At 31.6% G+C, this 12,659-nt stretch overlaps 2 protein-coding genes across 3 annotated transcripts; one reads left to right on the top strand and one right to left on the bottom strand.

Moving 5' to 3' along the window:
* Positions 1–2,565: 2,565 nt before the first annotated feature.
* On the top strand, positions 2,566–3,641 carry LOC105800505 (uncharacterized). Its single transcript, XM_012631686.2, has one exon. The coding sequence runs from the start codon at positions 2,666–2,668 to the stop codon at positions 3,410–3,412; it is 747 nt and encodes a 248-aa protein (XP_012487140.1). The 5' UTR covers positions 2,566–2,665; the 3' UTR covers positions 3,413–3,641.
* A 599-nt stretch (positions 3,642–4,240) lies between these two features.
* LOC105800504 (leucine-rich repeat receptor-like serine/threonine-protein kinase At2g14510) lies at positions 4,241–9,424 on the bottom strand. 2 transcript variants are annotated; one of them, XR_001135811.2, is made up of 9 exons: positions 9,067–9,424; positions 8,439–8,991; positions 7,735–8,198; positions 7,379–7,514; positions 7,223–7,294; positions 7,074–7,142; positions 6,888–6,939; positions 4,716–4,787; positions 4,241–4,606 (listed from the first exon to the last, which is right to left on the bottom strand). XR_001135811.2 is itself a non-coding variant. In XM_012631685.2 (9 exons), exons 1-9 carry the CDS (start codon positions 9,149–9,151, stop codon positions 4,567–4,569), a joined length of 1,563 nt encoding a protein of 520 aa, XP_012487139.1. In that variant the 5' UTR covers positions 9,152–9,424; the 3' UTR covers positions 4,241–4,566. The 2 variants fall into 2 exon arrangements, 1 of the variants encoding a protein (XP_012487139.1); XM_012631685.2 differs by having other exon boundaries at positions 6,868–6,939.
* Between the last annotated feature and the right edge of the window lie 3,235 nt (positions 9,425–12,659).

The following is a 12,659-nucleotide window of genomic DNA, read 5'->3' as shown; positions in this document are numbered from 1 at the left end:
ATATTATTTTATTTTATAATTGGGGTAGAGGTGAGGTTGTTACGAATTGAACCAAAGCTCTCTCATACCACAATACAAAAGGTTGTTGGCCACTAATTAATATCATTAATTTTTTCGATTAAATCATTTTGTAGGTTTGTATCGCTTTTTTGGCATCATAAGACAATGGTTCAATTTCAAATTTGCCCTTTAGATTATGTTAAAACTTAATATTTAATCTATATTGTTTAATTGTTGACATAATTGGTCTCTTTACTTTTATAATGTCATTACTTAGTCTAAATAACTAATATAGTTAACTATTTCAATCAAAATGTTAATATCAATTTTTCTTAAGAACATTATTAGTAAGTTTTTTTTTTGTCACTCAACTATGAAAAGTTACAAAATGGTCACCACTAGTTGTTAAAGGCTAATGAAAAGATAACATGACAACTTTTAAAATTGACATGATAACAAATTTAGTCCTCAATGCTCACACATTACCTAATTTAGTCCTCAAGTGTGAAACTTACAAACCTGGTAAAGAGTGGACCAATGAAGATTGAGTTATCTCAGCCATTAGTTTCTCATTTAATGACGGAGAATTGAAGTATCAAGAGAAAAGAATGAGAAAACATGAAAATTATGATCTTGAGTTTTTGGGTGTTTCTATTTTTGATGTTTTTATCAAATTTAGTTGATAAATTTGTTTTTTAAGCTCTTTAGGTGGAACAGTCACAAAAAAAGCAAAACTACAAAAAGGACTAAATTACACAATGTGCAAACATCTATTGTTAAAATTTTCAAAATCAAGACTAAATTGACACAATGTATAAATATTTGAGGGTTAAAGTTACTATTACATCAATTTTAAATTTTATAATGTCATTTTTCCATCGGCCATTTAACGTCTAGTGACCCAATAGTTGGGCGACCACCAGTGTAGTTTACCCAACATTATTTTATCATGATGGTTGCAAATAAGTGTTTTTAAGAAACAATTCTAATTAGTATTTTCAATATTAATTTTATTATTACATCAAATTTTTTAAAATTTCAAAATATCACACCAGAAAATTTAACACAAACAAATAATCATGCCAGCATAAAATGTGGACCGAAAACCAAACCATACTAGTTTGTAATTAACATGTTAAATTCCAAAATATAAAATTTCAGTTTTTCCTTTGGGTAAATAAAAAATCACATGACATAAAAAATGCTTAAACTTCTCAAAGTTAAATACTCAAAAATAGGAAAATATCCAATTTCAACCACAATATCAACGGAAGTGGAGAAGGAGGGGAAATGTGTTATGGTGAAGAAGTAGATTCAAGGTCCCGTATGGAGAACCGTCCCCCTCTAAAGAGGTTTTAGGAATGTATATATAAGGGTAATTTTTCGGATTAGATTTCGGGTTGGATTATAATATTAATTATTTAGTTTTTTAAAATCCATATTCATTAAAAAGAAAAAGGTTACCTGCCGACCCTTTCCAGGAAAACCATATTGAGTGTGTTTAAAGATAAAATTAACACTTTATAAAAACAAGCAATACATTAATTAGTTTCATCAATGCTATTAATACTTTATAAAATTCCATTATCAAAAGCATTAAAAAGAAGGAAATGTTAATTACTATATAATCATAGAAATCAACATTTTAACAATAATTTACTAATTTAAAAATCTGCAAAAATTTAATTGTATCTGACTTAACCGTTACTTAAATATTGATTCATCACTTGTTTCGGAGTTTACACGAGAAGCGAGAAAACTTCATAATCCAATTTAATTACTCTTTTTTTATTAATGCTACCAAATTGTTGATTATATTTTGTTTTGGGATCACAGATGAAAGTGTGGAAAATTTTTTACGGCTTAGAATTAAATTATATATTTTTATGATAATAAAAGTATAATTTTATTATTTTAATAATTATAAAAAAAAACCTAAATAAAAACGGAAAAAGAAGATAAAAAAAAGATGGCTCATAAATTGCATGCAAAACGAAAGCAAAACTCAAAGGGAAAAACCATTTTGTCCTTTACTAAATGTAGGAGTGTCCGTCCCATGTGATGTTTTCAATATAATTAAACACCACATTAGTACCTCCCTACATCACTTTAAATATCTCCGTATTCTATAATTATTTGTGTTAAATTTCTCAAAATTTTAATTTAATCTTTAATTTCTTAACATTTCAATTATGATACGTGTTTAAAATTCGATGATTAGTTTGATAAAAAGATCTGACTGGAATGATGAAACTCTACCCATGAAATCTTTTTATTATAGGGACTGGATCAAAATAGTCTTTATACTATTAGATGAATTAATTTAATCTTATACTATTAAAATAATTTAATAACCCAAATTGAAACAAAGTTGACATGAAATTAATTTTGTTCATTTATAAATATTCGAAAAGTTTTACAGTTTAGGGGCTAATTTAAAATTTAGCATATGGTTTGGGGGATATGTATTGCAATTAACCCTAATTAATTAATAAGAAGTTAACGGCAAAGAAACACTTAAAAAACCATCTGCTTCCCCTTTCCCCCCTTATAAATCACAAATCCCATGCATCTCTACTCAGACACATAGCCCAACCTTTTTTTTTTTTTTTTAAGTACTGTATGTAAACATTTTCTCCTCCTATTGGACCCTGAAACCTAAAGAATGGCCATGGAAGCTGTTCAAGCAAGCTCAAGAAATAGCATGGAGACAAATTCAAGCCCCAGGATTTCATTCTCAGCTGATCTTCTTGATGAAACCAACTTCATATCCATCAACCCACATTCTCAAACCGACGACGCAGACAAGGACAAAGACAAAACGGCAACAGCAAGGGTTGCTGTTGCAGATTTTGAGTTCCTTTCAAGCAATGTGAGCAGCCATGCCATGTTGACAGCCGATGAGCTTTTCTTTGAAGGGAAACTGCTTCCCTTTTGGCAAATGCATCATTCCGAGAAGCTCAAACAAATCAACCTAAGAAAAGAAAGCGGCGGTGATGGCGAGGGCGATGGTGATGACGATGAGCGTGAAGTGGTGGAAAACAAGGAGGAGAGTAGTAGGGTGAGTTGGTTTGTTGATGATGACCCGTCACCGAGACCACCGAAATGTACGGTGTTGTGGAAAGAGTTGCTGAGGTTGAAGAAACAACGGGCGACGTCATCGTTGTCACCGTCGTCGTCTTCGTCATCGTCGTCGTCGAGCTCGTTGGCCGATGTAGCCGAAGAAGGGAAACAAGGATCAGGGAATAGAGATAATAAGCATGTGAAGAGGATAAAGAAAGGGTTGGAAAGAACAAGATCAGCAAGTATTAGGATCAGGCCAATGATTAATGTGCCTATTTGCACACAAGTCAAAAGCAGTGCATTGCCTCCTCTGTTTCCACTCAAGAAAGGAAGAATATTAGAAAGGTGAAGGGAACAAAACAACCGAATCCAATCGAGTCGTATCTGAAATTTTTAGGTTCTTTCAACATGTTACATCTGTTTTTAATTTTTCAATTTTTGTTGGGTTTTTATTATTTATTTATGTTTTTTAGATAAGATCTTGAAATATGATGGATGGAAGATTCAGGTGTATTACAATGTAAATGTTGACTATCAACAAAAAAAAAAAAAAACTCTAATTTACTCTCTTTCTTAAATTTTATTTTATTTTTGAATTCAAGTTCATCATGGTGTAATGTATTATTATGAATGGAGCAGAGAATCCAAACACATGCACATGCAAAGATGCAGAGGTATATGAATTTATAGGGACCCAGTCTGTAAGATGAGCCAAAGAAAAGGCTGATGAATGGGTCTTTAACAGCAATGAATTATTTTTTTGGGAAAGAAGAAAGATGTGGGAAAAGTGAAATGGTTCTGATTCTTCAGAAATTAAAAAATTGGTGTATTTTAGTGTGGCATATAGCACCCATGTAAATTAATCCTTTCACAACTTCAATTTCTTTTTATTTAGTTATTTAAATTTGAATTTGTTGTGATGCTGTTTCCAATGGGGGTTCCCAAGTACGAAATTATAAAAGCAAATGAACCTTCGCTATCGATGCTTCTGACAGGTAAATGACATCCAACATTTTAAAACTACACAGGCAGGCAGCTGTACTCTTCTTACCGGTAAATGGTGTTGAACTTCGAGGCAGTAATTTTTAGAGATAACAATGGATAGATATTCAATTTGTTCTTTTTCTTGTAATCTTATTGATTCAAATAATACTACAAAAGAAAGATAATGCAAATATGATACAAAATCATGAACCCATTAAAATTTATATTGTAAAGAATATAATGAAGTATATGGCTATGATTTACAGATATGATTTCGTATTTGAGTAAATAAAGAACAGACTAGCTGAACATGGACAACTATTTCTAGTATAATTAAAACTGAGGATGCTCCAACATGCAGAATAGTAGACAACTTTGCAATCAAACAGACAACAATGGTGGAACTTCCACCAAAATTTCAGACCAAGATGATACCTTTTTGATACAGAATTCAGTGAAATCGAGTATTTTGATCATTGCAATCGTGTGATGTTACCTCTGAACGCATGTACAATCTACTTAAGAAGGTGACGGGGATAAAAACTGATTTCCGGAAGTCCTGAAACAAATTAAAGTGTAGATTAATCTTGCAGTTTTATAGTTCAGAAGAGTTAAAGCTTGAAGTTTATAAGCTAAGACTAACATAACTAGTGTAAATTTATACGTACCTCAAGTCCAGTCCAGGTTTTCCTACAAGACTATCCGGTATTCGCCCAGTCAGATTATTGTTTTGTAAGAATCTAGAAGACAAAAAAAAAAATAAAAGAATAATTAAAACAACCTAGATGGAAAGGAAAGGAATGCTTGTAGGAAACAATATGTGTGTGTAGACATAGATGGCATTTTTCATGATATCTACAAAATTGTATACCTATAGTAAAGATTTCATATGTTCTTACAATGGTAGGTGGATGTAATTAGAAAGCTACTGGAGAACAGAGACATGTTTCAACTTTTTATTTTGCATGGTTATGTTGCAAATTGAACTCTAATCAGCGAACATCAAATAAGTTTACGGTTTGCCACAACTAAGAACAAAACCCTTAACTACCTATGTTAAGCAAGGAAGTGAAGGACCACAAACTATATGAAACAATAGCTCTTCCTGCCAATATATAGGACACATCAATTGCCAGTCCTACAGAACTCATGTTTTAGCTAAAAGGAGTTGGGTAAACTAAGAAGGGTGAATAGGTTAATTAGAAGTTTTAAGCTATTTTAAACCAAATGAGTTTCTCCATAAAACTAAAGGGATAGGCAATTGTAAATGAAATTAAAGATCAAACTCAAGATTTACCAACATTTAGTCCTTTTCCAAAGACACCTATGATCTTCACCTTGGCTTTGTCACCAAGAAGTTCAGTCCACTAGTTTTTCAATATTACAACTTCCTTTTCAAGGTTAAGATATAACCTTCAGAAATTCAACTCAAATACTTGGTTTTACCCAAATCTTAAAAGTGCACTCCAGAGTTTCAGTCCCCTTATATTTACAAACTCAAGATGATATGCATAGATTTTTTACCTCACAGAGGTTGGTTTTTGTAAATATTTGGTACAAAGAGATAATATAATTTATTACGGTAAAGTAAAAGAGATGAAGAATTTAAAGCTTTAAGACTGGTTGAAGAATTGAATCTATGACTCCTGCAATTGAAATCTCTTCAAGTGAACAGGGCTGGGAAGGCCCTGTTTATGTTGAAGACTCAACTGTTGGTTTTGCTCCAAATTCAACCCTTGGATTGCTGTCAAGGGATGAAGGAACAATCCCTTCCTTTAAGGTATCAAGTTTTTTTGCTTTCCAGCCAAAAGGAGATTCTATTTGAATAAAGATCGATCCTTCTTAACAGAATATCAATCTTTTTGCTCCTCAAGCAAAAAGAAATATTCTGTTAAATTGATCCCTTATGCTTGTCAAGCCAATTTTAAAATTCAAAATATCTGAGAATCCATCGATTCGATCTCGTTGGGCTTGACAATCAAAGGAACCATTCTGTGTGAAAAAGGATTATCATTTCCACCACGGATTCAATCCTTTTCCTCAAATATAAAATTCTAAACAATTTTATCTTTGAAAAATATTGACTTTTAACTTAGAAAACATTTGAAAAAAGATTAGTTCTTTGAGAACTTTGTGTTTTGAGAAATGAATCAAGTTCAATATATTAAAATATTTTCAGGTGTTCTTCAAAGCAAATAGCACAAATCATATGCCTTAAAATAACACTTATAAACTTTTCAATAAACTCAATCAAGCTATTTAGCTGAATGTTTTGTCATTTCAAAATAAGAGTCAATCCGAGGGTAACATTATGCAATTTATACCTCCATTAACAAGGATATTTTTCAGGTCATGTCATTCTCCATTAATATAGGAAAGAAACCATGGTGCAATAGACCAGGTACATGGGTCCAACAATAATAAGCTCAAGGGTCAGAATCAAGAAAGGATGATAAGACACAACGTTTTAAGTCTAGCACATTCATCTCCCACCATTTTATGATGCAATCTAAAAGAATTACTTGGGGCAATATAGTACGAATCTGATTGACAGATCTAGTGTCAAACATAAAATAACAAAATATCTTTGATCCAAATTTTTAATGCAACTTGAATCTAACAAATTAGCCAATATCCTCAAGAGGAATTTAATTGTTTTAATACTGATTTATCCTAAATATAAATAGAGTTGAATCAGTTTAGTATCTAACCTGATTAAAGATTATAATGCATTAGTCACACTAAAGTGGTTGTTATTATTTAAAACTTTATCAGAAACAAATTCATTAAAACAAACTGTATTGTGTAAGAATGATTTACAGTTCACGCAAGCTTCTCACTTCTCCAAGTGATGAGGGAATATCTCCATTGAACTGATTATCTTCCAAATGCCTTTAACAAAAAAAGGTAGCATATTAAATGTAGTTTTCAAATAAAGCTATCAGACAATTCTAAATGAACCCTTGTACCAACTACTTAGGTAGCCAATTAAGTAAAAGAGAAAAAACATGAGAAAAATAACTTACAACACTTCTAGTAGCCTTAAAGAACTGAGATTAGGTATTGTTCCTGATAAACTGTTATTACCGAGCCAACTGTTGAGGGAAACGGAAATTCAATTAGAATGTTATTACCTCTGAATTTCATCACTTGAAATACAGTTTTAATACCATACATGCCAGTCAGTGCAGTTAAATTAGCAATGCTTGAAGACAATGATCCTGAAAGACCCATACTAGTCAAGTTCCTGAAAACAAACAAAAAGCAAGTTGTCTGAGCAAGAGTAGATGACGCATAGACAACAAAAATAAAAAGCATCTTAACTACTCACAAAGTAACCACACGAATTCGTTCACCCTCAAAACATGTAATTCCAGTCCATGTGTAATTAAGGGGCAGGCAAGGATCACCATTCCAATCAAGTGGAGGGTTCCGCAAACTGCTTTTCATTGCATTTAAAGCTATAACTGCAACAAGAAATTGGGATCTTTTTCAAACAAACAGTAAGAGAAATGAAGAATCCTAACAGTAGTAGCCAATTGTTAACCCAAAAGTTGACTCTTGACATAAAGGGTCCAGTATAACCAGTAACAGACAATCACCACTAAATCAGTTCGACCATTCACCAAGGAAAAAAATTTCAATTTGATTTCACACAACAGAAGTTGAAATCATTAGCAACCATACCATCCCTAGTATGAGTTCTTCCTCCTAGGCGAAGTATATCAAAAATCTCCCCGGCATTGATTAAAGGACTAGCATTCGAATTGGCAGCGGAACTCAAAGTAATCTTTGTTTGACCTTCAAGTGGCCATCTGGTTGCGAAGACCGCAGCTCCTGCTGAAGTCACTTCCAAATTGCTAATATACCTTACTTCATTTATGTGTATGTGAAGCACTCTTGAGCCTGAAAGCATTGAATCACGATGATCCGCAAAATACAAAGCAATGTAGTAAGTTGAGTTCGGAAGTGACAAAGGTGGCCATCTCAACTCCAGGGGTTCCAACTGATCTGTTGAAAGTGCGCTTTCAAATATTTTTGAAGGGGGTATATTCCAGAACCCAGAAACAGATGGAGTGTTATTGCTTGCTATAACAGAAACATTTTCTGCATATGGCTCCCAATATCGATCAAAGAGATCATCAGGGTAACTGGTCAGAGCACAAAACATTTATATTCAGCAATATCAAAGAAAGCATACTAAGAAAATGAAACTCCAACTTCAGACTAAACAAGTTTTCAAAGTGACAACAACTATATTGACAGATATTACAAAAACGACGAAATAAAAGGAGCATGCAACAAGTTTTTTTTTTTTTTGCTTAATTAGCATTTTCTTTTTAAAATATCAAATAAATGGCAAAACAAAGAAGCTAAAAGCTTGGAATTACCTAATAACGGATCGATTATGTCCAAAACTGTGCCTCGCAACTAAACTCAAAGCATAAGAATCAAAATTTGTAGTATTATAAAGCGAATCCCCCAAAAGAAGCATCTCCAAACTTGAAATAAACGGGTCGGACTCCGTATACGTATTCGAAGCAATACAAACGCTCATGGTAGTCCCTTTAGCTTCAAACACAGCTTCGTAGGACGACGTCGAGCCCTTCCGATAGTCTTCCGTCGTATTTACCACTCTCCAAAACGTGCCGTCCACTATCTGATCGAAAACGGGAGGCGAAGGAAAATTCACGCCGTTGACTCCCCCGTAGTAGTAAGCCGTCCTGATTAGGTATCTCGCACCTTTGTAAACGCGCGCCGTGTAGCAGAACTTACGGCGAAGATTGTTTTGAAGAGGAAACGATCGGACGGTGGAGAAAGTGGGAATGAGACGGGGAACCGTTAGGTTCTTTGATGAACCGGTGGAGATGAAATCCTCGTCGGGAAGCCATTCTCGGTCGTCGATGGCGGTTTTGGAAGTGGCGCCACAATCAATCAAATATCCTACAAACACAATTCAAATAAAAAATCGTTAGAAATGGAAATAATTGAAAAGGGAGGGGGAGAGGATATGAATACCTTTGGGTGGTTGTTGGGAGAGAGAAATGGAGAGAAAGGAGAGGAAAAGGAAGGAAAGTGAGAGTAGAAAGGAAGGAGTAGACATGGCGGAGATGAAAAGAGGGAGGGGAAAATTAAAGGAATCGGTGGGTAAGGTTTGATTAGTTATGGGTTATCCGAGTGAAGAGTGAGTCTTAAACAGACTCAGACCGGCTGTTGAACGAGTCAAGTGTAGGTCAAGGGTGAGTCGTGCAAGAAACGGAATAGCGCATAGTTGGAGTTAGAGAAGATGAAATCAAAATTCAGTGGAATGGTAAGATAAAGGATCTCTTCTAAGTGAAGATTTGGGTTTCATGGATTCGACGCTGTTTTGATTTTGTATTTGATCGTATTCAATGACTATAAAATATTTAAAGGTTAAAAAAAAATTTTAACGCGGGAAAAAAAAACACTAACCCCGGTCACGCGCGGCTTTTCATTTGATTGGCTGTTTAGTTTCCGGTGGTTACGTGCCAGTTAAAACTTATCAACTAAAACTCGGATTATATTCTAGGTTAGCTTTAAAAAATTACCACGTTTTTTTTTAATATTTATTTTTTAAATATTATATTATATCCTTACGTAAAATATTTGTTTTTAAATTATAAGAAAATATTTGGTAACATTACTAGATTAAGGGTGATAAAGGTCGTTTAAAGTTATAGTATAATATTAAAAAATATACATTTAAAAAAAGAGTAGACTTGTCCATAGGTTATGCCATTTGGCCCAAAGAATCGCTCGAAAATTGAAAGGGTTTGGATAAAAATATAAGCCCAAAAATAGATTTTGGTAAAAAGATAAGGCTCGTTTAGAAAACGGGTCGGGCCTTAGGTAAGTTTTTTGGCCCGAGCTTGACCCATCCCGAATATGTAAAAAAAAAACTAGTGTTTTTTTACTGTTTTCTTGTTATTTTCTTTTTTTTTCTTCACTATTTTGTTACAATTTCACTATTATGTTGCCACTATCTTGTTGTTATTATTTAGATATTGTATAACTCCTATTTTATTGTTAATTTTGTTACTATTTTAGAGGTATTTGCTTGTTAAGTTGCAGCTATTTTAGTGTTATTTAAATATACATATTGTTTTTTATTTTATTTTCAATTTGTTGTAAAACATTTATTTTAATGTTTTTAGTATTTTTATGTATTATATTTTTTTAAAATTAATATAAAAAAAGTAATACCGGCGGCCAGAACTCAAGTTTTAACATTTTTATCGGGGTCAGCCTTGAGCAAAATTTTAGACTCATTTTTCAGGCCAGGCCTAAATTTTTGGTTGGGCCTAGCTCGGCTCATAGACACCTCTAAAAAAAAGATACACGTGACAGTTTTTAAGGGTATTTGTGAAATGAAAAAAAAATACATCATAGTATACAAAATACTAACCCTTAAATTTTTAGTAAATTTACATTTCTTTTTAAAAAAAGTACATTTATGTTTTGATTACTTAATTTCAAAAAGTAATAAAATGATTATTAAACTATTTGAAAATTTTCATTTAAACTATTGAACTGTTAAAATTGTTGTTGTATAGCATTTTTTTTTGGAACCCCTGCACCAATCAAAATATCATTTTTTCTCTTATCTTTCATAAAATAGTTTTAAAACATAACGAATTTAAGAACCCAAATCTAAACAACTTCCATTTCTGATCTTCAATATTTACCGTTAGATTGACTTGAATCTAAGGTATGTTTCTCCACTCATTGATGAGTACTTATCAACCATACCGATCGTTAAATCGTTACTTAGAACTCGTGAATTGGTCTTTAAAAACAAATAGCTCAATGACTTAAATAAAAACTTTCGAATAATTTAATGACTTAAATAAAAAATTTCAAATATTTCAATAACTTAAATTTAAACTTTCAAATCATTGGCTCCAAATTGTGTGAAACATTTAAAGAAAATAGTGGAGAGGGTCGCTTTATAAAATTATAAAACAGTTGATGATGAAATTTAAACAGTAGTTTTAAAAAATTCTTAATTATATTTTTATTTTATGAATTATTATAAATTATTTTAATTTTATTCAATTTTTAAGAATTTATAAATTTATTTTTTATTTTTAATATATATAAATATTTTCTAATTATTTAAATTGCCACGTAGCACATTTTTAATTAACTCATATTTCAACCAAAATTTTTTAATAGTGGTCAACAAAATATAACTTCAAATATCAGTCCGGGCCCAAAAAGTTTGTCATATCAAAGTAAAGTAATATCAATTAATTAGCGTGCGGCGGAGTGGAGCCCGACATTGTTGAGGTGCCCATGGTTTCCACCTACAGACCAAACATCTTCACTCCTTTTCTTACCTCGTCTCTTTTTCGCGCCTTCACCGTCACACAAACTAAGTCAGGCAGTAAGGCAACAAAAAAATAGAATTAGAGTATGGTCAAATCCAGCTATTATTAGTCCCTATACTCATACTCAGTAATACTTTAATTTAATCAATTTTAATTGTTTTATTTTTTAGTTTCTGAAATTTTTCAGTTCTAGTTTAAATAATAACAGTTAAGTTTATTTTATTAAATTTTATTATTAGCATTGTACTATATATAAAGTTGTAGATTCAAGACATGCTTTCTAATGAATCATTCTTAGTCTATTTACTTTTCAAATTTTCAATTTTCAATTTTTGACACAAGTAACAACGGTTAAATCCATTAACTGACTTTTTACGAGTAATTTATAAAAATAACAAATTGACACAATATTACACATGAATAAACATATATAAATATCTATCTTATCAATTTAAAAACAAAATGCAACTTAATGAATTTAACAAGAATACTATGACGAATATTAAAATTTTAAAATTAGTAAAATATTAATATTAAAATTGATCAAATAAGATTAAATAAATATTTTACACGTAATACAATAACTAATAATAGAAATCAAAGACAACCGTGTGGTTGATTGGCTTCAAACCGGAACATGTCCGGTTGGAAAAATAGCAGAATAGATCGTGGATGATTCGATTTATACAAACATTTTCTAAATTCAAAAATAGTATTTGATGGTTTTATTTTTTTTTAAATCAGATATTTATTTAATAGTTTGATATTTAAAAAAAAAATCATAATAGATTGGGCATTATCTGATTGGTGTTCTCCTTTGAAAATAAAGTGTGACTTACCATTAGTCAACACTTTTGATTAATTTTTTTATGATAATGAGATTGCCTAGAATATTAAAAAAGTCCCTGAAAATTAATTTAAAAATCAATTGAGTCCCTTGTTGAAATGTATAATAAATAGAGCTCTTAATCGAAAGTTAACAATCAATTAAGATCCTCAATGTGTTTTTTTACCAAAGCCCTTGACAAATCGTTAATTGTCAATGACGTGGAGGTTGACATGGTATCAAACAAGAAAAAATTGATGTAGTGATTGATTTGGAAAAATATTTATGTAAATATTTTAATTGTTTTTCTTTTACTTATTTTGAGATTGCTTAAATGATTTTTTTAAAGTGTGGAATCTGATGTGGAAAATTGCTGACAATTGACATGGAGAAAATGCTGATGTGGAGGGCTTAAATGATTTTTTGAGCTTAAT

This window comes from Gossypium raimondii, chromosome 9 (genome assembly GCF_025698545.1).
Source record: "Gossypium raimondii isolate GPD5lz chromosome 9, ASM2569854v1, whole genome shotgun sequence".
NCBI lineage: Eukaryota > Viridiplantae > Streptophyta > Magnoliopsida > Malvales > Malvaceae > Gossypium > Gossypium raimondii.
This window is presented reverse-complemented; position numbering and strand designations above follow the sequence as displayed.

Excerpts from the sequence above, each read along its gene's own strand:
- LOC105800505 (XM_012631686.2), top strand. The coding sequence starts at position 2,666 with ATGGCCATGGAAGCTGTTCAAGCAAGCTCAAGAAATAGCATGGAGACA.
- LOC105800504 (XM_012631685.2), bottom strand. The coding sequence starts at position 9,151 with ATGTCTACTCCTTCCTTTCTACTCTCACTTTCCTTCCTTTTCCTCTCC. Across the intron at positions 7,515-7,734 it reads AAGAACTCATACTAGGGATG|TTATAGCTTTAAATGCAATG; the intron begins GTATGGTTGCTA and ends TTCTTGTTGCAG. Across the intron at positions 4,788-6,867 it reads GTGAGAAGCTTGCGTGAACT|ATTCTTACAAAACAATAATC; the intron begins GTAAATCATTCT and ends TTTGTCTTCTAG.